This window comes from Microcebus murinus, chromosome 9 (genome assembly GCF_040939455.1).
Source record: "Microcebus murinus isolate Inina chromosome 9, M.murinus_Inina_mat1.0, whole genome shotgun sequence".
NCBI classification, from domain to species: domain Eukaryota; kingdom Metazoa; phylum Chordata; class Mammalia; order Primates; family Cheirogaleidae; genus Microcebus; species Microcebus murinus.
The window spans coordinates 64,076,618-64,101,382 of NC_134112.1; the positions used below are offsets into that span (position 1 = coordinate 64,076,618).

The 24,765-nt window shown below is 37.1% G+C and overlaps 1 protein-coding gene across 18 annotated transcripts in view; it reads right to left on the minus strand.

The window, feature by feature from the left end:
- Window positions 1–24,765, minus strand: part of NRCAM (neuronal cell adhesion molecule) — a 265,047-nt gene that overhangs the window by 17,009 nt on the left and 223,273 nt on the right. For 3 of the 18 annotated variants that reach the window (XM_076006541.1, XM_076006535.1, XM_076006537.1), the window contains 14 exons: window positions 23,568–23,679; window positions 22,044–22,210; window positions 21,798–21,945; window positions 19,917–20,041; window positions 19,447–19,476; window positions 17,875–17,976; window positions 14,811–15,008; window positions 14,642–14,712; window positions 13,413–13,638; window positions 12,503–12,618; window positions 10,914–11,118; window positions 8,606–8,728; window positions 7,501–7,677; window positions 6,494–6,529 (listed from right to left, as the gene is read on the minus strand). In XM_076006541.1, coding sequence (XP_075862656.1) covers window positions 6,494–6,529; window positions 7,501–7,677; window positions 8,606–8,728; window positions 10,914–11,118; window positions 12,503–12,618; window positions 13,413–13,638; window positions 14,642–14,712; window positions 14,811–15,008; window positions 17,875–17,976; window positions 19,447–19,476; window positions 19,917–20,041; window positions 21,798–21,945; window positions 22,044–22,210; window positions 23,568–23,679 — 1,836 coding nt within the window. Of the gene's footprint in view, window positions 1–1,069; window positions 1,196–6,493; window positions 6,530–7,491; window positions 7,678–8,605; window positions 8,729–10,913; window positions 11,119–12,502; window positions 12,619–13,412; window positions 13,639–14,641; window positions 14,713–14,810; window positions 15,009–17,874; window positions 17,977–19,446; window positions 19,477–19,916; window positions 20,042–21,797; window positions 21,946–22,043; window positions 22,211–23,567; window positions 23,680–24,765 lie in introns of all 18 variants that reach the window. The other 15 variants (XM_076006542.1, XM_076006540.1, XM_076006546.1 and 12 more) reach the window with 7 other exon arrangements.

The window sequence follows — 24,765 nt, forward strand, 5'->3', positions numbered from 1 at the left end:
AGTACAAAGGAAGCTTTATCTGCACCTTGCTTGGGAACTGTTGAGTTTCTCTAAAGCTGTTTACAAAAAGAACTGTGACACATTAAGTAGCTTAAGTTAACTATGGGAGGAATTGTTTTCTAAGATTCACAAGATGAATCTTTTGGTAAACTTAATTGCCTTCTAATTTAAACAATTTACAGATTCAACCTTTCCCAAGTATTGGTTTTTCTAAAGGGATAGTTATTTCTAAAAATATCTATTTGCATGATAAAAGCCTAAACATAATGTTGGACTCTGTTCAGCATTTTGTCACAAACATTTATTGGCCACCCAGCTTTTATAATGTAGCACATACTTCATTAAGGAGGGTGCACTGGTGTTTTATAAACTGTTGAAAATGAAAGCTGCCCCATCTCCCAGTAGGTGTGACCAGGAATTAAGGAGAGTGCCTGACTTGGGTATACAGGGGCTGTCTGGAAACTATCCAGACATTGTTAATATAACAAGAACAGTTACATGGCTGGATACTTTCTGGACACCCCTCACATAGCAAACATTGAAACATGATGGATATGCCCCTAAAGTGTTAATTTTCCACAATTTCTTATACAATTTTCTTGGGTTAGTTTAGGCAAAATTAATACTTTCAAGTCAGTTTGATTTTTGCTACTTCAAGATCTGATTTAAAAAAAACTTTTCTTTTTTCCTACTTGTATTTACAAATATAATAATTCATTGTTACTCTTGTTTACATATCATGGGCATAGAAACAGTTTTATGCATCATGATATGAAAATGACATATGTAATGGAACTTATGCTCCTTGTTATTAATAATGCCAAAAAGGGATTCTTAGTTATATATCAAATATGTAATAGGCTGATGGTTCACTATAATTTTTTAGAAAACGCATTCAACTGGATCAAGTTATTTTGCGAGGTGATCCATAAATGTTCCTTATGCTGTACCCCCATAATATGCCGAAATAAAAAAGAAAAAAAATGTTCCTTATGATCCTTAAAAATGTTCAGAATCTCTTGAAATGTATCCCCCAAATTAAAAATCCGGTAATGAAATTGTTTCTTACTGCCTGCTACACCATATTCAACATAAAAGTTCACATGCTCTGGTCCCTCATACTCCCAACTGATATTGGCATAGGTCTCCGCAGCTGCGGCAGTAAGATTGCTGATCCTGGGACTTACTGCTTGAACTAAACATACAATAGAAAAATAAAACAAACAAACAATCATATTGCAGCACCATACACACAAACATAAAATAGGTTTAAATACTCTGAAATTGTGCAAATAAAATTAGAACTTACTGTTAAAATTTAGAGTTCATTCATGCTTTCATTACAGAAAGGTTTCTCATTTATTAAATTATAGCATTAGGAAATAAATTAATAATCAGAAATAATGATGTATATTAAAATTTATGAGTTCTATTACAGGGTAATAGAATAGGGGTTCAGAATAGGGGTTCTGAACAGTGTAAACTGTTATCCCAGGAAACATCACAGTCTTCATTTACTGATGTATTAATATGATGGAGAGGGGATTGGTGAATAATCCCAGGGGCAAAAGTTATCATGGAATACCAGAGACTTCAAGGCGAAACCCAGTACTATGTGGCTACTTTTCAATTCTATTTGCCATCTCAGTGCAAGTCTTTAAAGAATTGGTGTTGGGATGAGAAACAATGCTCCTTAGAATAGTGGCCTTTGATCTGTTTTGAGTCATAGACTTCATTGAAAATCTGACTCCAGGGAGCTCAGGGACCCCAGGTGATGAACCCCTACTTTGGAGAATGTTGGATGGTTAGAGTATACTGGAAGAGAAGCTGCAAAAGGAATTGCCAGATATGCTACATTAGAAGTTAAGAAAGAAGAAATAAAAGGAGTAAGAACTATTTCATTTAACATACCCCAGAGAGCAAGACAATCTTACCTGTTAAGGGTTTGCTATATAGTATTTTCTGAAAAATCATACTGCAACCTAAATAGCGTCTTAAAAATCTAAATTGTGGATACTAGATGATGCTATATGATTGCTACTAAGTAAAGACAACATCTAAAGTCATTAAAAATGTTATTTGAATATTTGAGGCTAACAATTCTATCAGCTTTACCTCAATGCCTTAAACTAAAAATAACATATTTAGAGATATATTAACTTTGGTAGTTAAAACAATAAAGTCAGTTTATTATCCCAGAGAAAATGTACTAGGATGGTAAATCAGAAAGCATCAATGGGTTTAGTCAGACTATAAAATTAAATTCTAAAATAAGTTATATAATTTAGAAGCTAAACACTTCTGCTGGAATAAATGTAATGAAATAGCATTTCTTAGGATCAAAAAAAGAGAGAACTGTATTAAAGAAGTTAAATAATGCTCTTGACCTCTGAAATATAATTCAACAACACCATGTATATTTTGTGTCGTTGTGTGTTAAGCAGAAGGAAATGGTAGAGAGCAAAACTGATTATTGAATTATGCAGAGTCTTTCTGTGAACCTAATTAATTTTAGTTTTCTGAGATTTTTTTCTTAAGGAATAATTATAGGAATATAATCAGTCAACAGAGACAGTAAATATGCGCACGTGTGTATAAAACATCAGGGGCAAAGAACTGAGGCAAAACATTAATTTTCTTTAAAAATTTTGGAATCATGGAACTAAGAAATTTAGTCTCGGAGTAATTATGGAAGATGTTCAAGGCAGAACTATAACAAAATACTTCTAACAGAAGAGCATTTAGCTGCTGCTGCTTTTTTTTTTTTTTTTCAGTGTTTTCTATGGATGCTCCCTTCTTTTCCTTGAGTTTCTTCTCTAAACGGTTTATGCTTTTTTAAATTTTTGTCTCCAGCTTTATTGAAATCAGTATCTTTAAGAGGTATCTGTTCTCCCATGTTCATTGCAGTATTATTCACCATAGCCAAGATACGGTTCCTCTCTTTTCCACTCACGCTCTACATTTCAGCCACACTGGAGTGCTGGGTAAAACCCAACCATCCTGTGTGTTTTCAAACCCATTGTCTTTGCTTATGCTCTGACTCATTCTAACCTCAGCCACCCCAAACCCCTGACTCATCTGCCGAAAAAAATGGGCTTCAAGGCCCAGTTCAATATTTTTTGGATCCTGTTTTGCAAAATAAACGGTTCACTCCCCTATGCTCAGATAACATTCTGTTGAAACTACTATTTATTATAATAGTTCAAATTACTATTTATATTCTGTTCAATCTATTTATTATTCTTTTTATGTGTTGGTCTTATCCACCGGATTTTAAGCATGTCAAAGGCAAGATCTGTGTTACTATCTTGATATACAGTGTCTTAAAAAGCTGGTACATTTCCCGTGCCGGATAGACATTAGCTGTTGAACTGATTGAATCTTCTATGCTTCTGGGTAGCCTTGTTTTGTTTTGGTTTTGTTCAGGCCAAATAAAGGTATGAACTTTAAACTTTTTTATTTACTGGTTTTTTACGCTAGAAAAATATTAATAATATAGTGAGAGGTAATAATATAGACAGATCACAGAAAGGATTCATCACTAGCTGGTCTTCAATGTCCTTCTCATTCCTAACTGAGGAATGGCCACAATAGGCTGCTAATTAGGTCAAGAATGCACATTCAGTTCCTGCCTTGCCAATTAGTTTCTCCCTATTCCTGTACCCTAATTAGACACCCCCAAACAGTGTTCTGATTGTTGGTCCTAAGGATGCAATAGCAAAATGCTATGGACAAGTGTCAAACCATCAATACTGGGAACATAAATCCCTTATCTGCATGTTCTTGGTTCATTTTTACAGATGCTTTCACAGGTCTACCTCCTAGAATCCCAGAGCCTGAAACCATTTTAAGATATAGAAATTGAACAAATACAGCCAAACAACTATAATTCTTTCTTCTTCTTCTTCTTTTTTTTTTTGAGACAGGGTCTTGCTCTGCTGTGCCTGGTAGAGCGCAGTGGCATCTTCATAACTCATGGAAATCTCAAACTCTTGGGCTCAAGCAATCCTCCTGCGTCAGCTTCCCACGTAGCTGGCACTATAGGCACACACCATGATGCTCAGCTAATTTTTCTATTTTTTAGTAGAGATGGGGTCTTGGCTGTTGCTCTGGCTGGTCTTGAAATCCTAATCCCAAGCCATCCTCCCACCTTGGACTCCCAGAGTACTATGATTACAGGCATGAGCCACTGTGCCCAGCCTAACAACTATAATTCTTATACAAACATTGAGAGCTCTAACAAAACAAAGAAATGGATCAAAATATATGACTTGAAGATCCTGAGTATGTCCACACTTGATTTAATTATATTGAGGAGAATGGTAAGAAGAAAGGTTAGTATGGCATCATATAGTTAATTAAATTATCCTGGCTTCTCCTTCATGGTTTATAATTTTTCCATAATTATATATTTGAAAACTTGGGTTTCATTAGCATCTCTTAAAATCTGTATGAAAATTAAGAAATATAAACTCATATGTATTTCTTTCCCCTTCTTGGACCAGAAGTGAATTAAAATCACTTTTCATGAAATCATAATTCATAATAAAATCAGATGTTGACGCTTCTATAGCTAAGGATATTACATGTGTTTTCTCTTGATTCATCTTTAATTTATTCCCTTTTATACTGTTTTAAGTTACAATATAAAAGATATATTTAAATTTTAAAATTTGAAAGGATTTTGGAGAACTTTAATTTTTCTCCTGCCAGAGAGCATCTAAACTCTGCTGCATGGAGAAAGGAGGTAGAGAAGAGAATTCATTCTTAGGCTGAAAAAAAAAAGAAATATTTTTAAGGAAGAAAAACCCAGGATCACAAATTATGCATGAGCAGTTTAAAGTCTTGCTATGGTAAAATATTATCATTTTATGCAAGCAATATTTAATTACTGCTGCACTATGAAATGAACCAATATTTTAAAAAGGTCAGATTTAGCTTTTTTTCTTAAACACTATTTCTTTCCTTATCTGAGATCTGTCAGATTTTAATATTAGGGGCTTAATGAACTTTCAGACACTCCATTTTTGCTTGTCTCTATAAGTAATTCACAATTCAATTTAGTAATATCAAATGGTAAAACCAAAACTCTTTCAATAAAGATTTCTTTTAATTTATTAAAAATAGGGGGTGATGTTTTTTCCAGTGGAATGCATATCCTCTTCTAACGTAACAAGTCAATGACTACTCAGACTTGCTTCACAGGTAGCCCTGGTGAAGCATAATTTCTCTGCTACCAACTCTAGGCACAGTCACAGTGACATGTCCATTGTGTAGGAAAAGAGGCTGGGCTTTTACTGGAATGCTTCAATTAAAGTCACACAGCAGTAAACTGTTGTAAAACAACCAATGATTTTAATTAATATCTAATTCTCACAGAAAAGATGTATACATATTAAATAAAGTAAATAACCTTTCTGTAATATTGTAGAAAGTAGAAAGTATTGTAGAAAGAAAGTAATCTTTCTACAATATTATAGAAATTTTGAATTTTTACAACTTTGTCCTTTTGAGTCTAAAAGCACAAATAAAACATTATCAAGATGACTGAAAATGGCCACGGTTCTTATCTAGTCACTCCAAAATCTATCTGATCTACTTTTAATAATTTACCAAGACTGCGAATGTAAGCAAATTTCTAAGCAAATAGAAAAAATGTATCAAGCCTAAGCTCACAAGAGTTGAATAATTTAGGGCAAAGCACTTATTTCTCTTGGTCTTCCTTTTCTTCATTCCTATTTGTACTCATTTGGTTTGTGAAAGCCCAGGAAAACCCCTGATCATGGGCACACTATGTGAAAACAGTGCCCAGTGGCGAGGATGCCACTGCTCTCTAGAAAGCTGACTGGTCAACCAACAGCCAAGGGTCAAAGTTTCGGGCATCTATGGCATTGCTCAGGGGGTGAAGACAGGATGGAATAACACCACTGAGCAGAGCATGGAAGACTTGCTTGTAGGGAGTCCCAGTGGGAAGACTTAGTCGCAAACCAGCTGGAGGGTATTGCTCAGCCCAAATCCCAAATGGACAGTGTTTTGTGATGTCAACAGAACGTACAGCGTGTCTATGAGGAGTGCAGCTACATCAGATTAGAACAGGAAGCTCAGCTGATCTGACTTCTCACAGGCTGCTTTTATCACAGGGCTAATATTTCTGAACCCTTAAATGTGTGGTGTGGCCATATAGAGGATCTGTGACAAATCCACAGTTTTGGTTCTGTCTGATCCAGCCAAAATCATATTATTAAAAGCTAAGATTAGGATTTGTACCAAGGATAAGTCTTGAAAAAATTTTGGGGAGAATTCAATATGTGGCCTTTTACTTGTAAAAAAGGACTAGAAATTAAATGTAAAGCCAAGATTGGCCCAAATCTTCTCCTCCTTTTTGTGGTTCAAAGCATATTTTATTTTCTCTTTTTCACCCATGCTGCACTTCCCCACATTTCACATTGCAAATATCACACATGTATAAAGTCATGCAGATGAATTATTTTACCTTTGCCTGCACCTACATCAGGTGGAAGAATACCAGCTTTAATGAAGGGAAACAGAAATAGGACACTATATAGTTAGATGTCACACAGCCATGAGCATGTATAGAGATACAAAAACACTTATTAAAATGCTAAAGCATGCAAGAAGAATGAAGCCACATCAGGTACAGGGCACAAAGATATGTTGGTGTCCCCAAATATACCCAGTATTCAAATCCACACATAAGCTGCATTATTCATGCTTATCTATTATCGAAGAAGGCTTAGGATATTTCAAACCATTTTTGGATAGAAATGTCAATTTCTATTGCTATGGAATATAATCAAATGAATAATTCTTAGCAATTCTACAGTTTAGAGACATGCAAAACCAGAATATTTTTTTCAATATTTTTGACCATTTTCATTGAATCTAAAATTTTCAGAGTTTTTTAAAAGTATGAAAAGAAGTGTTCATTCCTATTCTAAATACTTTAGTGGGGCTATTTTGCTTTTTCTGTACCAGATGATATACCAAAACACAAAATCCCTTGCCCAAACACAAAATAAATGCATTATTTAATAATTGTTTCAATTTCCTTGCTAGAAAACCTAAAGCAGTATGTGATCTAGAAAATTATTTCCAGTGAATCAGGACCAGAACTACAATTACATATACTTATGTATAAGTGTGTGTGTGTGTGTGTGTAAAAGTTGTAGATAGGAAAATATATTACCTTGAATTTCAAGTGTGGCAAATATTGTAATTTCTCACTCTCATTCTAATATTTTCATATAAGTATAAAAGTTTTACATGGTCTTAAAAACAGATATCAAATAGTTATTTCAGTATAAGCTAAATAACTGATTTTATAATATATCAGAAAGAGAAATTACAAATAAATGTTTGTATGAATTGGGTAGGATGGCTACTCCATGGTAAGAAGGAAACAGAAAGCTTAAACTTGAGTTAAACATTTTTATTCCAGGATACTTATAATTATATGGATTTTATACATACCCATCTTACCTTCATCCACAGTTGTTACTGCTTCCTCTGTAATTTGACTTCCTGATCCTGCTGATGTTTGTGCATAGAAATAAAACTTATACCGAGTGCTGAAATTTAAATTTTTTAAAGTCCAGCGTGTCTTGTTGGCAGGAATTTTTAAATCTACCAGAGGTCCTAATTCATGTGTACTGTTAACTGTCAATAAGAAATAATAAACAAGTGCATTCCCCATTAATTGCTATGCTATTATAAAATAAATATGTTAACCCAAAATGTCAAACCTGGCTTACATTGGCTTTTATAATCCTACTCATGCTTTGCCTGACATACTAAGTGATAACATTTTACAGCTCCTATAATGTTTATCATATCTTTTTTTTTTTTTTTTGAGACAGAGTCTCGCTTTGTTGCCCAGGCTAGAGTGAGTGCCGTGGCATCAGCCTAGCTCACAGCAACCTCAAACTCCTGGGCTCAAGCAATCCTTCTGCCTCAGCCTCCCAAGTGGCTGGGACTACAGGCATGCCCGGCTAATTTTTTCTATATATACTAGTTGGCCAATTAATTTCTTTCTATTTATAGTAGAGACGGGGTCTCGCTCTTGCTCAGGCTGGTTTCAAACTCCTGACCTGGAGCAATCCACCCGCCTTGGCCTCCCAGAGTGCTAGGATTACAGGCGTGAGCCACCGCGCCCGGCCTGTTTATCATATCATTTAACAAGGGGGAATATATTCTTCATAAGCCTATAAACTAGGAGAATTTTATGCTTGAAGCACAATAGCATTTAAAAAAAAATCTCTGTTTTTGCAGGTGGAATTGTGTATTGTTAAATAACCTCAAACATTTTCTTGAGAGGCCTGTGCCCTTACAGATAGTGCCAATCTAATCTAATGATAGCACCCACCTACAACTCACCCCTAAAAGTCTATATTATTCTAGAGATTACTTAATTTTCAATAGAAGATAAATCATTTTTCTTTAAAAAGTCTTGAAGTTCTTTCTAAAAGAACACAGGAAAGTATATGTATATATTCTATAGATATAAAGACATAATAGCTTGTATTTTATGATAATATTTAAATATTTTTTAAACCATATTTCCCCTGCCCCCTTCCCAATAACTTACTTGGTTGATATTTTAGGGTGTACTCAGTCAAAATGCCATTCGGGTGGCTCGGTGGATCCCATTCCAAAGTGAGGGAGTCCAGCGTAGGATTAACAATCTTCAGAGATGAAGGAGCACTGGGAACTTACAATGAGAACATACAGTCAACACAAAGGTTTCTGAATGTTTCAAAATGTATTAAAATGACATTTCATGAGGCTCATACAATTCATCAAGGTTTGAGTTTTCAGAAACTCATTCCTAACTCAGCTGAAAATACATTAATATGAACCTATGACAGGTACCTGTTTATTCTCTTCCTCTTTTTCTCTTATCATTTCCATTTAGATTCATTAAAACCATCCTCTCAAAATACATTTTACTTTGTATTTATATAGATCCCAAATAAATATTTTTGAAGGACACAGTACTTATCTGATTCATGAATATTGTCTTTTTTTTTTTTTTTTTTTGAGATAGAGTCTCACTCTGTTGCCCGAGCTAGAGTGAGTGCTGTGGCGTCAGCCTAGCTCACAGCAACCTCAAACTCCTGGGCTCAAGCAATCCTTCTGCCTCAGCCCCCCGAGTAGCTGGGACTACAAGCATGCGCCACCATGCCTGGCTAATTTTTTCTATATATTTTTAGTTGTCCAGCTAATTTCTTTCTATTTTAGTAGAGACGGGAGTCTTGCTCTTTCTCAGGCTGGTCTGAACTCCTGAGCTCAAACAATCCTCCCACCTTAGCCTCCCAGAGTGCTCGGATTATAGGCGTGAGCCACTGCACCTGGCCCATGAATGCTGTCTTAATAAAAGCTAACTAGTTACCAAATGAAACTATTCTAACCAGATCTTTTAAGTGGAAGCAGCTGTGTTCTGGGCCATTCAGGACTGTTTTCCCCAACAAACCAGGTGCCTCCAAATAGTATGTCCTAGCCTGCAGGGCTTTGGGCATGAGCCAGATTGCCCAGGTGTGGACATGTTCTTATCCTGAGCACAGACAGCTGCCCAGGATTTGGAGGTGATGCACAAAAAAGCCCCAGTATTGGCACATCCCTGGGCAAGGCCTGAGGGGTGTCAAGTTCTCTATGGCAGAGGCTGGCAAAGTACCAGAGAAAACATGCCTGGTCTTCTTTTATTCACTTCCTTATGAGGATGATGGCTGGGGGCAGTTCTCCCTCACAATCAGTCCCTCCCCTACCATATTCCCTGAAAACCCATTGTTGGCACTGTCAGGCTAGCTGAAAACCAGAGTCAGCCTGCACGTCTCCATCAGCCTCATTTCCACCCTCTCCTGAGACACAAAATTTTTATTTTATTTTATTTCTGGGACTTGAAATCCTACTGATTCTACCTCCTTAATCTCAGCCATATCCACCTCCCCTCTCCCCATTTTCTTTGCTACCTCTACACTTCAGGCCCTCAACAGCTTTTGCCTGGGCCTAGAACTGTGCCTGGTACATAGTTCTCAGCTTCCTCAACCCAATAAGTGGTTCTTAACTTTTAGAGATTATAGACCCCTTTGAGAATCTGATGACAGCCATAAACTCTCCCTAGAAAAATGTTTACACATTTTGCATACAATTTTAGAAGGTTCATGGAGCTTCTTAAACCCATTCGCTGACCCCCTAAGGGATTACAGATTAATATCCATAGCATCCAAGACCACTCATGATCTGGGCCCTCCCTAGCTGACCTTACTTGCCATTTCTGGCCACACAACTTGACATTTCCTGAAGGAGCCATGCTGTTTCATACCTTTGTGTCTTCAGACATACCACTTCCTCTCTCTTTATCCTACAATCCTCTGATCATCTCTTCTGTGACACCTTCTCCTGAGCCATCTAAAGGACCAGTGTGGGCCTCCCTCATGACAGGCCCCGACTCTCTCAGGGGCAGTGAGACCAAGGACAAGTGATTGTAATGGGATGGGAGTTGGGACACAGGATGACTGTCATCCCATTTAGTTCTCAGGCTTTTCATATGAGGGTACTGAGGCTTAGAGAACTTACAGAACTTGCCTCAAGTCAGAAAGTTAATGACCAAAATAAACATCAAATTAGCAACAGTTCAGACAGTATACATGTGCAGAAAAATTTTAAGTCAAGGGAGAGGGTGTTTTAGGGCAGCATTTTGTGTTCTGAAGCCTTGTATATATTCTTAGGCTACATAAAAGCTGACATTTTGCCAGCTTTGTGTGTGCTGTGTTCATCTCTGGACAAAGCCCATTTAGCTTCCAGAATATACTTTATTTAGAGGGCCTTCTGTCATGCAACAGCCCTCGGGCCATGTCGCATGTCCCTGAGATCTCAGATACACGTCCATCCCATACCTCCTTCTGGAGTATTAAAGACTTGGTCAGAGCTGGCTGGGCCCTCCCCCTTCCCATTGACCACTCGGACATTCAGCGTGTAGTGGCTAAAGGGCTCCAGCCCAGGCAACATGCCGTGAGTCTTGCTGCCTTGGAAGGTAAGGATCTTTTTCTCAATGTGACGTCTCTTTCTTTTAGATGAATTTTGTGCCTTCCAGTAGTAAATCTGAAACAGCAAGAACAAAAGTCAGGGTTGCACAAAGGAACAAACATGATTCCCCTTGTACTCACAAAATTATTGTTTTTTCAGAAAATTCCCTTGGTACATTTTAGAAGAACATTACTAGCAAGACCAATGGATATTGATTCTGAAGCAAGAGGAATAGAAATCCATGGATATTGAGGGAAATTAATTTAAGACCATGTGACAAAGTTGGGCTATACTATTTTGTTGTAGGAGTATAAGAGAAACAAACAAAACACCATGAGACCCAGATGGGTCTCTCTGGAACACGAGGCAAATGGATGACAATAGGATTTAAGTCTTTTGCTTGTATAAAATATTCTAAAAATAAAAATTTCTGCCCAGTGTTTTCCAGAATTAATACAAGTTCATGTATAATCTATCATTTAGTTTAATCCTAAAAACAATAGTGAGGCTTATATTATTATTATTACTATTGATGAGTCTCTGGGCTACTGAGTATTTTTCCCAAAGCCACAGAGGTATCAAGAGCCACAGAAGGCCCTCCACTCCAAGTCTAGGGCTTTCCACTAAGCCAAACTGTATCATTAAAAATATTTATTTGTTTTATATCATAGGCACAAGTTTTGAAGAAATGGAAAAGAAGTGTTGATTAACTTTGGTCACAAATCCACAATTGTTGTTTATTAAGTTGTCTTAAGTTCTTAGGAATTTAAAGACATTTTCAAGAGAAGTCAACATTATATACAGAATCTTGCAATGTTAGGGAAAAATAATTGAACATGATGCAGTACATAAAGTGACCTCTAGGAGTCAGGGTTAACAAATCAAAGTAGTGACACTGCATGCACCTGTGTTTGTAAATCACAATAACAATCAAAAATCTCAATGAGTTGGTCTTTCTGTGCTTCCCAAAAGCTGAGATAACTGATGCTTGTAAGAATGACCCAGTTGGGACTATAAGGTCTTAAAGTATAATCTACATTATTAACAATATGCCTAAATTATTATCAGGATAATTTTGTGTTTTCAAGGCATGTAATGCATATTACTTTAAAGCTAGGTGCAGTTGGCTATATTCTAGTTCTTTAAGAATTATTTTTCCCCATTTTGTACAAATATTAATTATTTGTTATTGGCAGAATGTTTGATCATCTGTGGGAAAAAAAGGAGAAAACATTTTTTCCCTCTCTTTGGGTATAGAGAGATTTCAAGTCAACTCTGGCCAGGGTCCTTTAGATGTGGCCCTGCCTGAGGCAATAAATCAAATTCAAGTTCATGAGTTCTTGAGGGGATGAACCAAGTAACTCCAATCTTATGCAGTGTGCACGACACGGAACATTCACTGCAATTCACTGATTGCCTGTTACAAAGGGAAGAACAGGAAAGGCTCCCTTTTACTTGCCCGATAGCCTTGCAGGTGTCCTCGGATACTTTTCAGAGGTACCGGGTCCCAGTGCACCTCGGCTAAGGTGCTGTTCACCACAGTCACTCGCACATTCCCAGGAGCCACCATTGGCACTGAAGGAAGGACCGAGAAGGAGCACACATGTCAATTTTCAATTTCATGCATAAATGTCACTATCTCTAACAATTTCGGCTTGAAGCATACTCCAGTCCTATTCTATGGATTATTAAGGATTGAAAGATTTTTTTGATATCTGTTTATTTGACTTTGTGAGAACAAGATTTTTGTCTATTTGTTTGTGTGTGTGTGTTTTTATAGATGGGATCTTGCTATGTTGCCAAGGCTAGACTCAAGCTCCTGGGCTCAAAGGATTCTCCAGCATCCTGAGTAGGAGAATAGGACTTTTTAAATAAAAAAAAAAAGTACAGTTGACCCTTGAATAAAATAGGTTTAAACTGTGTGGGTCCACTTATATGGAAATTCTTTTTCCAATACAGTTGCCTGGTTATATCCACAGGTTTCTACATCTGCAACCAAATGCAGGTGGAAAACACAGTCTTCTTGGGGGCAAAACCCACAGATACAAAGGACCAACCTTTTACATAGGCAGTTTCCACAGAGCCAACTTTGGGACTTGAGTATTTGCAGATTTGGGTCTCTGGGGTAGGAGGTGTCCTAGAACCAATCCCTGGGGGATACTGAGGGACGACCGTACTGTGATCGCCTTCAACATTCTGAAATTTTCTTTCTGACATACCAGGATGTTTAAATTCAGCGAAGTTACATAAAAATAATTGCTGCCTCCCTCCCTTGCAGCCCAAGCATCTCTGGAAATGGCCTTGGCTTGTGCCTTGGTAAGTCTGTTTTGCTGGAGAAAAGCAGAAAGGAAACAGCATCAGACACTTACGGTCTTCTCCAGAATGTCCCATGACGACAGCTGGCTCAGGGGCAAACCCCACGTCATTTAGGGCCTGGACTTTGATCAGGTACGGGACAAAGGTTGGCGTGCCTGAGACAATGTACTTGGACACGTTCGCCACAACCACAGATGTCCACTCGTCGTCACCATCTTTCTGACGCCAGCTTACTTTGTACTGAAGGCCTGGCCCGTTAGATTCAAAGCCATTCAAGGGCTACGGGAAAAGCCAAATAAAAGCTTATCAAACAGATCGACTGCACAACCTTGTACGGGAACAACAAATTCAATTCCCAGACCTGAAAAGAAAGTGAACACTGAAACACTAAAACACAAGCTATTAACCATGTTCTCTAGGGATCTTTTATCTATTTTTCATTTGTGATGAGATTCAAAGCTTGTTTGCGATCAACATTTCAAAGGTTGTAAATTACTGTCTTGAAGAAGTAAACATCACATAAACCTTTCAAACTCTGGCTCCATAGCCAAGGGTGGGTACTTCTAAAGGTATATCAGTGAATATAGATTCCTTCACATATTCTTGTTTATGTGAGGGTACATCCTTGTTCATTTTCCTTGGAGACTGAAACTTATGAACTGTCTTCCTCTTTGTTAAAAAACAAAGGGTAGGCTGGCCTGTCATTCTATCCTGTTTTTACATGTATGTATATATAAACATGTACACATATGTATACATATACATGTTTACATTTATCTAAGTTTTAAAATTATACAAGTAAATATGTGTTAAATTCTCAAATGCAGAAAACACCCTGACCCCAAAAGCAGTTGATTACTGGAATAGCTCGATGCATGTCTTCCAGGTGGTTCTTGATGATGCTAATATTAGCTAGCATTTTTTGAGCACATATATATGCTAGGCACTGTTCTATGTTCTTTAAATGTGTTAACTCCTTTAATCCTGTGAAAGTGGTTCTATGATTATTCTCATCATGCAGATGCCTAACAGATGTGGGACAACTGACTTAAGGTCACACAGTAATGGCAGAGCTGGGATTTGCACCCATTCATTTTGGCTCCAGAGACCAAGCTTTTAACTACTACACAATACTGCCTCTTAAAATAAAGATATATAATATATATGGTTTCCTCCCCAGAAATGGACGAAATGGGATTTTAATGCAGATATTATTTTAAAACAACTCTTTTTTTTTTCACTCTAAAGAATACCGAGGAAAGTTGAGGGCTTCGTAGCTCACCTTCCACGTAATCACCAAATTATCAGGCTCTGATCCTAGTCCTTCCACAGCCGTGGGGTTTTTATCTGGTTCTAGAAGTTAAGCAGCCACACATGTGTAAGCTTTGGTCTTTTTGCAAAGGGTGGAAAACTTTTCTATTCCATTTCGTATCACGGAAGTCCCGCTTTACCTGCGGCTTTCGTCAAATACTGCTCAGACGCCTCGCTGGGCGAGCTCCTCCCGATGCTGTTCTCGGCCATCACTCGGAAGGAGTAGTTCACGTAAGGAGACAGCTTCAGCTGGGCCGTGGTCTGCGTTCCAGAAACCTCAGTGTGGTGGTGCCACAGCCCTGCCTCATGCATCGTATCTTCATATTCAATGATGAACTCTGGACACAACATAACACACACCCCAAACCCAAGACAGAGAATTCAGTCAACCCAGGGGTGGGTTGCCAGTGATAACTAACAGGGCAATCTAACAAGAGTAGCCAAGCATGGATTATTCAACTTTCAAGAAAAATACCATTAAAATATTTTGATTTCAGACTTCTATCCTTATCCTTAATACTTAAGCACACTCAATAATATTTGGTATTCCTTCTCTAGCATGCTGAGTTCAGTTACTTCAAATTGTTTAGAATCAATCCATATGTCACTAAAAAAAGTTTATATAAATGAAAAGATGGTCAGTTTTTTTCATAATAGGAGAAATTAAATATAGTGAGATGCCATTTTCCCCTAAACAGGTTGGCAACAATCAAAGGTTTAACACACTTTGTTGACTATGACACACGGAAACAAGCATTCTCTGATGTGTAAATTGGTATAACTTCTCTATAGGACAATTTAAAAAAATCTAACAATATTTAATGCACATAAACTTTGAGAAATTATACTTCTAGCCATTTATTTTGAATAAATGTGGTCACACATGTCTCAAAGACATGGAAAAGAATGCACATTGCAGTGTTGTTTGCAAATTCAAACAACCTAGTTGCAAACAACCTAAACATCCATCAATATAGAACACTGATTAAACAAATTATGGTACATCCACACAATGGAACACTCTGCAGCTGACAAAATTGAATGGGGATGCTGAAGTGAAATGATTCCTAAAATGCATTGTTAAGTGAAACCAAGCAGGTTATATAGAAGAGTGTGTACTAGATACTACAACTTACGTAAAAAAAAAAAAATTACTATGATAACTACGCATACATATTCACCTAGATATTCATGTTTTACTTCTCATAGGATACACACTGATAACACTGGTGTGGCCAGAGGAGCTGGGAGTCAGCACTGGGAGGAAGGTATGCTTTTCAGTGCATACTCTCTACATCTACTAAAATTTGGTGGTATGTACATGTTTTACCCTTATTAAAAAAAATAGGTATTTGGATACTCATTGATTGCCTACTATATGCCAGGTACCATGATATGAACTATAAATACAAAGATGAACTAGAAGTATTACATGTTTTGCAGTGGTCCAAAGCTAAGTCCTTGGAGTTCTTTCAGTCTACATTCACTTGCAGGTGATCTCTAGTCTCATAAATGGATGACTTTCACATATATATCTGCAGCCCAGAAATCTCCCCCGAACTACAGAATTAGCCAATTGCCTACTCAACAATTCTGCTCAATTGTCTAATACAACATCTCAAACCGGATATGACCAAAGCTGCTTCCCATCTTCTTCCCCAACTGGTAGTGACAACTCAGGTCAAAGCCTGGGGTCCTTCTGGGCTTCTCCTTCTTTCTCACTCTCAGTAGACCTCTTGCCTCTACTATTAAAATAGATCCAAAATCTGACCATTTCTCAGCCTGTTCCAGGCCACTGTCATCTCTTGCGTGAATTATGATACCACATAACCTCCTAACTCAGTAGTTTCCAAATGTTCCCAACTCATAGTGTACTTAATGTCTTAGTAATTTTTTTCATAATTCCCTTAGGCCAAATGAAATACCTAACATTTTCGTGTATTAAGTAGTCAGGTCCATACAACCTAATAAGTGTTTATATCTTGACAATTTAACACCTACAGGGCACTGTACAACTTTTTAAACCTTGTAAAAAAATTGGACACCACCTTCCTCATGTCCTGTTCCACACTGACTCTCACATGGTACTTGCTCTTTATCACAGCAAATGCTTTGCAGAGATCTGACATCATCAAAATATGATGGGACTCAATAAATATCTGTTGAATGAGTGAGCAAATGCAAAAGTAGAAATGCCTGGAAATCTAATGGTATCATTTTCACATAGGTATAAAGAGTCTCCACGCCTCCTAACCAGCTAACTCTGGCTAATGTACTGAATTAGTTGGAACATTCAGCCCAGAGGAATGTGAGTTCTGATAGAGAACACTGAAAACTCAATTAGAAAGAAGCACTTTTAATTAACACAAGGTACAGAGGAAGCTTCTGTTTAATTTATTGGATATATTCTGCTTTACCAGGAGGTACAGTAAATCAAGATACCTGTCATTTCAGAATCATCTCAGGTATAGTCATTAGAAAGGAATTTAGTCTTCCTGAAGTATATACCTTGAAGGTAATGATGTATCTCAGGCTCGTGACCTGATTATGTCTGCCTTTTAAGTATCTCTTCAGTTTAACAATCAAACTTCTAAGCTTACCTATATTCTAATTTATTAAGCTATTCTAGTATCCTTAGGGCATGGTCCCTCATCTGATTTTTTCCCTAGGCTTATGTCACCAAGGTGAGGAGTTGACACTGTTGAAGGCACTTTGTAGCAGGGGCTAGTGGGAAGAAAGAGTTAATGGACTTGATGGTACATCCAGTTCTGTTATCAACTGTGGGTTTGAAAAGTCACTTTACTCACCATGTCTCAATTTCCTAATATATATACAAGGTCTTTCAGCATCTGTGCCTCCTAACCCTCTTCTACTAGAAGTAATGGGCAAAATGAGTAACTAACTTTAGATGCATCTTCCTACTCCGGTAGATATTTAAGGTGAGTCTTATGGATTCTAAATACAAACAATGTATATTTTCTTAATTAACATCTTCAGCTATTAATTTGTGTCCTATACCAGAATCTATAACCAGGAATAACTCTAGCTCTGATGATGACCATAAATAAGTCTTTTTGTCCTATATCAGTAACAAAGCAGAGAATGCCAATAAAGATCCTTGTGAGGAATCTCAGTTGCATATTATAAAGTGCTGCAAAAATGGCCATTAAGCTTATCAGCAATAAATCAGATAATACCACATACTTGTAATAGGACTGTTGTTGTCATCGCCTGGGGTCCATGACAGCTGAACACTTTTGTCGAGTGGATTTGTCAATTCTAAATCAAAGGGAGGATTTGGGACATCTGTAGACCAAAGACACACAGCATTGTTAAGCATCCCTCCTTAAGGGGTTCTCCTTTATTTGTGACACTATAAACAGAGAGGATATCTTAAAGACACAGCACACTGAATGGCCAATGAGCATGCAACTGAAACAAAATGCAAACAACTGAGGTTGCTGGGAACACACGAGCACACCCAAAAATAACTCATCAATGAGCTCTGCTCTCTGTTTTTCAAAGGCAACTGAATCATTTGTAACCAAACCCAGTGAAGCAGACATACAAGGTTCATCAGCACTCTCAGTGTGTGTCTCCTCATAAACATGAACGAGCACAGAGATGAAAAATAATATCAAAGATTAATTTCTAATACATGGGAAATAGAGAATAGCAAATGCTGAAAAACAAATACAGTGAATAAAACATACTGTTTTCAAATGTTTTTTCTGAAACATGCTGAATGATAGATTTTGTGGCTCCTAAGGAATATTTATATTCTTAAAAGAATAAGAAATGCTATGTAGGTAGCTCTCGGCATGCGTATTGTATTTACTCTCAGAGGACAATAGTATACAGACACCTGTTGAGACAAAGGTGTCCTAGAAGCATGTCTGCCTTTTCTAATGTTGCTTCTGAGATCCAGAGAATTAATGCTCTCCCCTAAGCCCTTATCTGACCTGGCTACTGGGAGTAACTCCCAGAGACCATATAAATACATGTATATATATATATTTTTTTTTTTCTTATCAGTAATGAAGCAGTAAATGTCTACAAAGAACAAGTCTTATACAGGATAATTAATGATACTATGTAAAATCCAGCTGAGATTATGCCTAAAAATTAACTTTTGTATTTATGTGCTGAATAAAGATGAGGGTTCTCTAAATAAAAAGATTTCTGGAAATAATTTCTGATTTATTTTCCAGACTTAGAAAAGCCACACAACATGGATGTGCCCCTCCTTTTGGTCTTTCTTTAGTGATTTATATTTGTTAAAACACAGAGAGTTAGTTTTCTCTGATACAAAAGTCAAATGTTCTAAACATCCATTTTTTTCTATATAAATTTCTTAAAAATGGGATTGCAAAACAACATTTATTTTTCCAAAACAACTTTTAATAAATTGAAATGAAAACCTAATTTGTGGTATGATATTAGAAATAGCTTTATAATTCTGTAAACTGTAGGTGATTGCTTTTGAAAAAGCACTATGATACTTTATAAGGAAATTGTATCAAAAAGGGACTTTTATCAAATGAAATGATTTTATAATATCACATGAAATATTTAGAAATACCTGGAAGTAAACTCAGTGAACGATTCTAGGGGTATAATGAAGAAATGATTTATTGCAGTATACAAGTGACACATATAACTGAGAGAGCCCTTTTCCCTAAGAAACACAATGATGTGATAGAGAAAGAAATGTTTTTTTTTTCTGCAAACGTGAAAGTGACAGAAAATAGAGAAAGAAGACTCATATTAGTTTACCGTAAACAGGAGCTGGAGTTGGAGTAGGAGCTAGAAAGGACATTAATATAAAGGATTTTAATCAAAATTAGTAATGGAAAGATACAAGAAATTATAAGCAGACAAAGACAGTACATGATCTAAGATTATAAAACTAAGGCCTATGCTTAGCTGTGAGACATGGTACTGATAAACATGCAGTAACAATTTAGAAAAGAAACCCTTCAATTTTAAATAAAAGTAGATTATTTTCCCCAATTTTCTTATAAAAATATCATTAATGTACATATCCACCATTTTCCCTCAGTGCTGCTATAGAGTGTATTGATACAGAAACTACCGCCTCAAAGGCATCTTTCAAAGGAGACTAATGTGGATATTAACGCACCCATGGTTATCAACAAGCAAACATTTAACATTTACAATTTTTCTGTTTTCTTTTCAGCTTAATACAGGGAAGCCAGTTGTGTCATATTTGTTCCCGTTCTTACCAACAACGCTAAGCACAGCACTGGCAGAAACGTTGTCCAGAGTGGTGTTGGCCACACACGTGTAGGTCCCACTGTCATCGTCACTGACATCTGCTATCACCAACTGATCCTTGTCGATAGTCAACCTGTTAGTATAGCACATGCAGAGCAGCTGAAACGGACAGGCAACCGCACCCTATAATTGCTTTCCTGGCATGAAACAAACTGAATTTGATAACAGAGAGACATGATAAATGTTTTCAGAAAATTAGCGCGGTAATCATATACAATATGTATCACTTAAATAATGATGGAAGTTGGAGAACAATTAGAATGAATTGGAATCTGGGTTAGAAGGGATTTTGTCATCTGGTGCAGTGGTTTTCAACCAGGCCTCTGGAGCTTCCTTAAAGTCCCAGGGGCATTCAGTGGTGGGGGGCAGCTCCAGTTGTCCTTTCTAGAGGGCTTTACCAAGGGGTCTGCTGCTAAGAAACATTAGAAAACCACTCACCTTAGTTTCCATTAAAGTGTATCTTTTAAATACTTTATTATTTATAACAGAATTTTTTGGTTAAACTTTTATAGGAGAAAATAAATGCTTTATCACTAGGAACAGGAAGATGAGACCAGCAATCTCTACTAGGAGTTTTCTGGAGGTTGCTGCAAGGTAGGAAAAATTGCTCCGTGGGTCAAAAATCAACGTATAGAGGATGCATGTGTGATTTTAATGAGGCTGAATAAATCATAAACTGCCTACTCAGGTAATCTCCAAGTTAAAGCTTTAGCTGATATAAACTGATGGTCATTTTCTCATATTACAGAGTCTCATATTTATGAACTCAGATTCCACAAATAAAACTGACCAGTTGAAGCATAGAACTAGATGGAAACTCTGGGCACACACAGGAGGCCACAAAATTCTCTTCAGGCCATTAATAAGCAATAGAGCACCATGGAGGCCCCACAGCTTTAGGCAGGTGCCAGAGGATCACAGAAACCATGCAGGGCAGAACAGGAAGGGACTCAAAGCCTGGTGCTTTGTCCTCAAGAAACTCCCAGTTCACTGATGGCAGCAGCTTTGGGGCTCATCAGGGTAGAAAGGCTATGCAGCAGCTCGGGAGCCTGCAGAGATGCGAGGGGCAGAGAAACAAACCACTCCTCCTACACTTTTCATTGGACTCCGGGCCTCTCAGGGGATTGACTTCTGCTGATACCTTTCTCCTTCTTGTTCTGCTCTGCAACTTCCTCCCATGAAATCTCTTGCAGCTTCTGGCACTTTTCCCTCAGCATTACACTTCATCTATGATTGTTTGTTTTTTCTTTTTCATGTACAATTTTTCCTTCTTTCTGAGATGATCTGGCAGCTGGTGCCTCTGGTCAGCCACCGCTGAAATTTGGTAATCTCTTAAAGCTCTTATAAATGCTTCATCTGTTTTTGTTTTTCCTTCCCTTTCCACTGGATAGCCAAATAAAAACTAGTATGTTTTAAAATACTGATAAGGATTCAGACATTCTCTGATCATTAAAGAGATCACATTTCTGCTTATTTGTAGAATGGTAATGAAAACATCTGTTGAGACTTCACTGTTCAAGCTACAAAATAATGGTTGTTGTCCAAGGTCTGAAAGGTTTTTCCCATCCCAAATTACACAGGAGACTAACACACAAAGATAGATAAACATTCTCAGGGTTCTATTTCAATGATTTGATACCTTTTTAGGTCCAAATATTTTACAGCAGGGGGAAAAATGCATATCTCTTTATGTTGGAGACAGCAGGCTTCAGAAACTAGAAACATCAGCATTAAGTCATTATATAATACAATAAACGGAGCAGGCAGGCAAGCAGCTCTTTAGTTCAAGAGCAGCTTAAAGAGAAAAGAAAGAAATCATCTTTAAATACCTTTCATCACTGGGCAGCTCACTGTTGTCCTTCAGCCATATGACAGTGGGTATTAAAGTGTGATCGTGTTTCACTTTGCATTCAAAGGACACTGTGCTCCCTCTTTGCACAACTGCATATTCAGGCTGTTTAATGATCCTTGTTGGATCTAAAATTTAAAGTTATTGTTATCCATGGACAAAGCTGGAGAATTTGCTCAAAGTCACCTAATACTTGAAAAAAAAACAATTGTTACCTTTACCTTACCTTTGATTTCTAAGTGAACTTCATTCTTTGCCATTCCTAATTTATTCCTTGCAACACACGTATAAGTTCCTGTGCTGTCCTTTTGGGCCACAGGAATTTCCAAAGTTCCATTTTCATGTAAAACATAAATATCTTCATGAAGAGCACTTCCTTTAGCTCCTTTAAACCTTTATTTACAGAAATTATCACAATGAGAGTTAAAAACACATCATTTAAAGTCAGACAACAAATGCCATATTCAAGCTCAACACTGCCATGGTCTGTGTTAAAATGTCAAGCCCAGAGACAGTTGGCATTTGCACAAGCATGCTGCATGCTTGTATGTCAGTGGGGTAAATGCAAAGACAAGACCTAAAACTGGAGACTTCAACAATAAATGGTGTTTGTAGTATCATGCTGATAGAACATAATGTTTATATTGTAATTTTTTATTATGAGAAATCTATAATTCAATAAACACATTATTACCTATTTTATCTCTAAATATAATAGTTAATAAAATAGGCAGAATGCAGGCTGCTCTTTTTGACATTTTTCCCTCAACTGTGATGTATTTGTAACTCTCTCTATAGGCTACAGTTCTAAAGAGATTTTGATTTCAAGGCTAAAAGTTTTGTACTTTTGAAAGTATCAATAGGAAAATATTTAGGGAAGGAAAAAAAAGCATGTATGTCAGATAGGTGAAGTGAGATGGAAGAAAAGGGATGAGGCAAAATCAACCTCTTATCTAAGTATCAATTCATCACCTTCAATAGGAAATTGTCTACACAAGCATCCCTGTTTCTCTTCTCTGGGGTTAAGGTGGAGGCCTAGGAGAATTTTCCTTTAATCCTAACCCTGTTTTTATTCTCACCTTCGTAGCTGGAGCCTAGCACAGTATCTGAGACCTGACAGATGATCAATCAATGAATGTTCCAATTTTCTTTTATTCATTCTTTCTGAGCTACTGTCTATACATTCTAGCCTTGTCTCTTTAGGCTCAAGTAAGCATGGTAGGAGGAACGAGAGGACTTATATCAAGAGTGGTATATGAAAGGGGATGGTCATAAGTGGGACCTGTGTCTTCAAGGACACAGGAGAGCTTGGGTGGACCCAAGTCAGGCAGATGTGGCAGGAGATAAACTAAGGAGAACCCTAGTAATAACAAATTCTGCTTTTCAGCTTATAAAAACCTCCCCCATTCCATGATATTTTATTATCAAGGACTGTCCCCTAACCAGTCCCTCCAGGGGCTACTGAGAAAGTCCCAGGGGATTTCCATGACACTGTAAAATACAGCAGCCTTAAATTTTTAAAAATTCATTTACATGTAGCTTTGTGGTTGATAGAGTGTGCTGCTTGATCATATGTGTGAAAGTGTTTAGCACAGAGCAGGTAATTAATGAATATTTGTGAATGAATTTAATAATTAATAGCATGCTGGATTATGCACTGCCTTCCCCATGTTGCTTTCTGACTAAAATCCAACATAGTTAGAAATGTAAAGGCTTTAGCAAAAACACAACACATAGGGCCACTACTTACCACTCTATGGTCGGGAGAGGAGACCCAAAGAAGGCACAGTCTAGTAAAGCAGGCCTGTTTGCAATGACCTGGTAGAGTGTATTTGCAGTTGTGAGGATTCGTGGTGGCTCAGCTAAGAATGTTTTACAGAGGTAAAGTAAATATTAGAATAGATTTTAGACCCACAGTGTATTCATTGCATTTTGTTTTAAAGTCATTAAAGTTTATGATAAAGCACAACCAACATGTCTCTGCCTCCATATTCCCTATCAAGCATGACACTACTAGTCACTCACAGCAGAAAAATACAATTTTCCTCCCTCTGCCTCATGCTTACATCTTGCTCAGGCATTATTTTAATTGTTGATTTACTTATCTGTATCTTCTATAATACTGTGAGTTCACTCCAGCCAGGAAATGGGACTTCTTATCATTTTATCTCCAGAACAGTGTCTGGCACAAAAATAATAGCCAAGTATATTTTTGTTGAATGACTGACCCATCATAACCCTAGTGGGTGGGAATTTTGGGAACACATAAACTGGCAGAAAACAGCAGAAAGATGAGTGTAATGACTAAAAAACGGAACCAGGGCAACAAAACCAAAAATAGATAAGTGATATTACATCAAATTGGAAAGCTTGCACAGCCAAGGAAACAATCAACAGAGTGAAGAGACAACCTAGGGAATGGGAAAAAATATTTGCAAACCATATGTCTGGTAAGGGGTTAATATTCAATTTATATAAGGAACTCAAACAACTCAATAGTAAGAAAATGAATAACCTGATTTTAAATGGGCAAAGGACCAGAATAGACATTTCTCAAAAGAAGATGTTCAAATGGCCAACAAGCTGTGAAAAAATGCTCAACATTACTGATTGCTAGGGAAATGCAAATCAAAACCACAATGAGATATCACCTCATATTTGTTAGAATGGCTATTATCAGAAAGATGAAAGACAAGTATTGGAGAGGATGTGGAGAAAAGGGAACACTTGTATACTGTTTGTGGGAATGTAAATTAGTACAGCTGTTATGAAAAATAGTATAAAGATTATTTATACTGTGTATACTAAAAAACTAAAAATAAAACTACTATATGATCCAATGATCCCACTACTGGGTATATATCAAAAGAAAATGAAATCAGTATGTCAAGATATCTGAACTCCCATGTTCATTGCAGCATTATTCACAATAGCCAAGATATGGAATC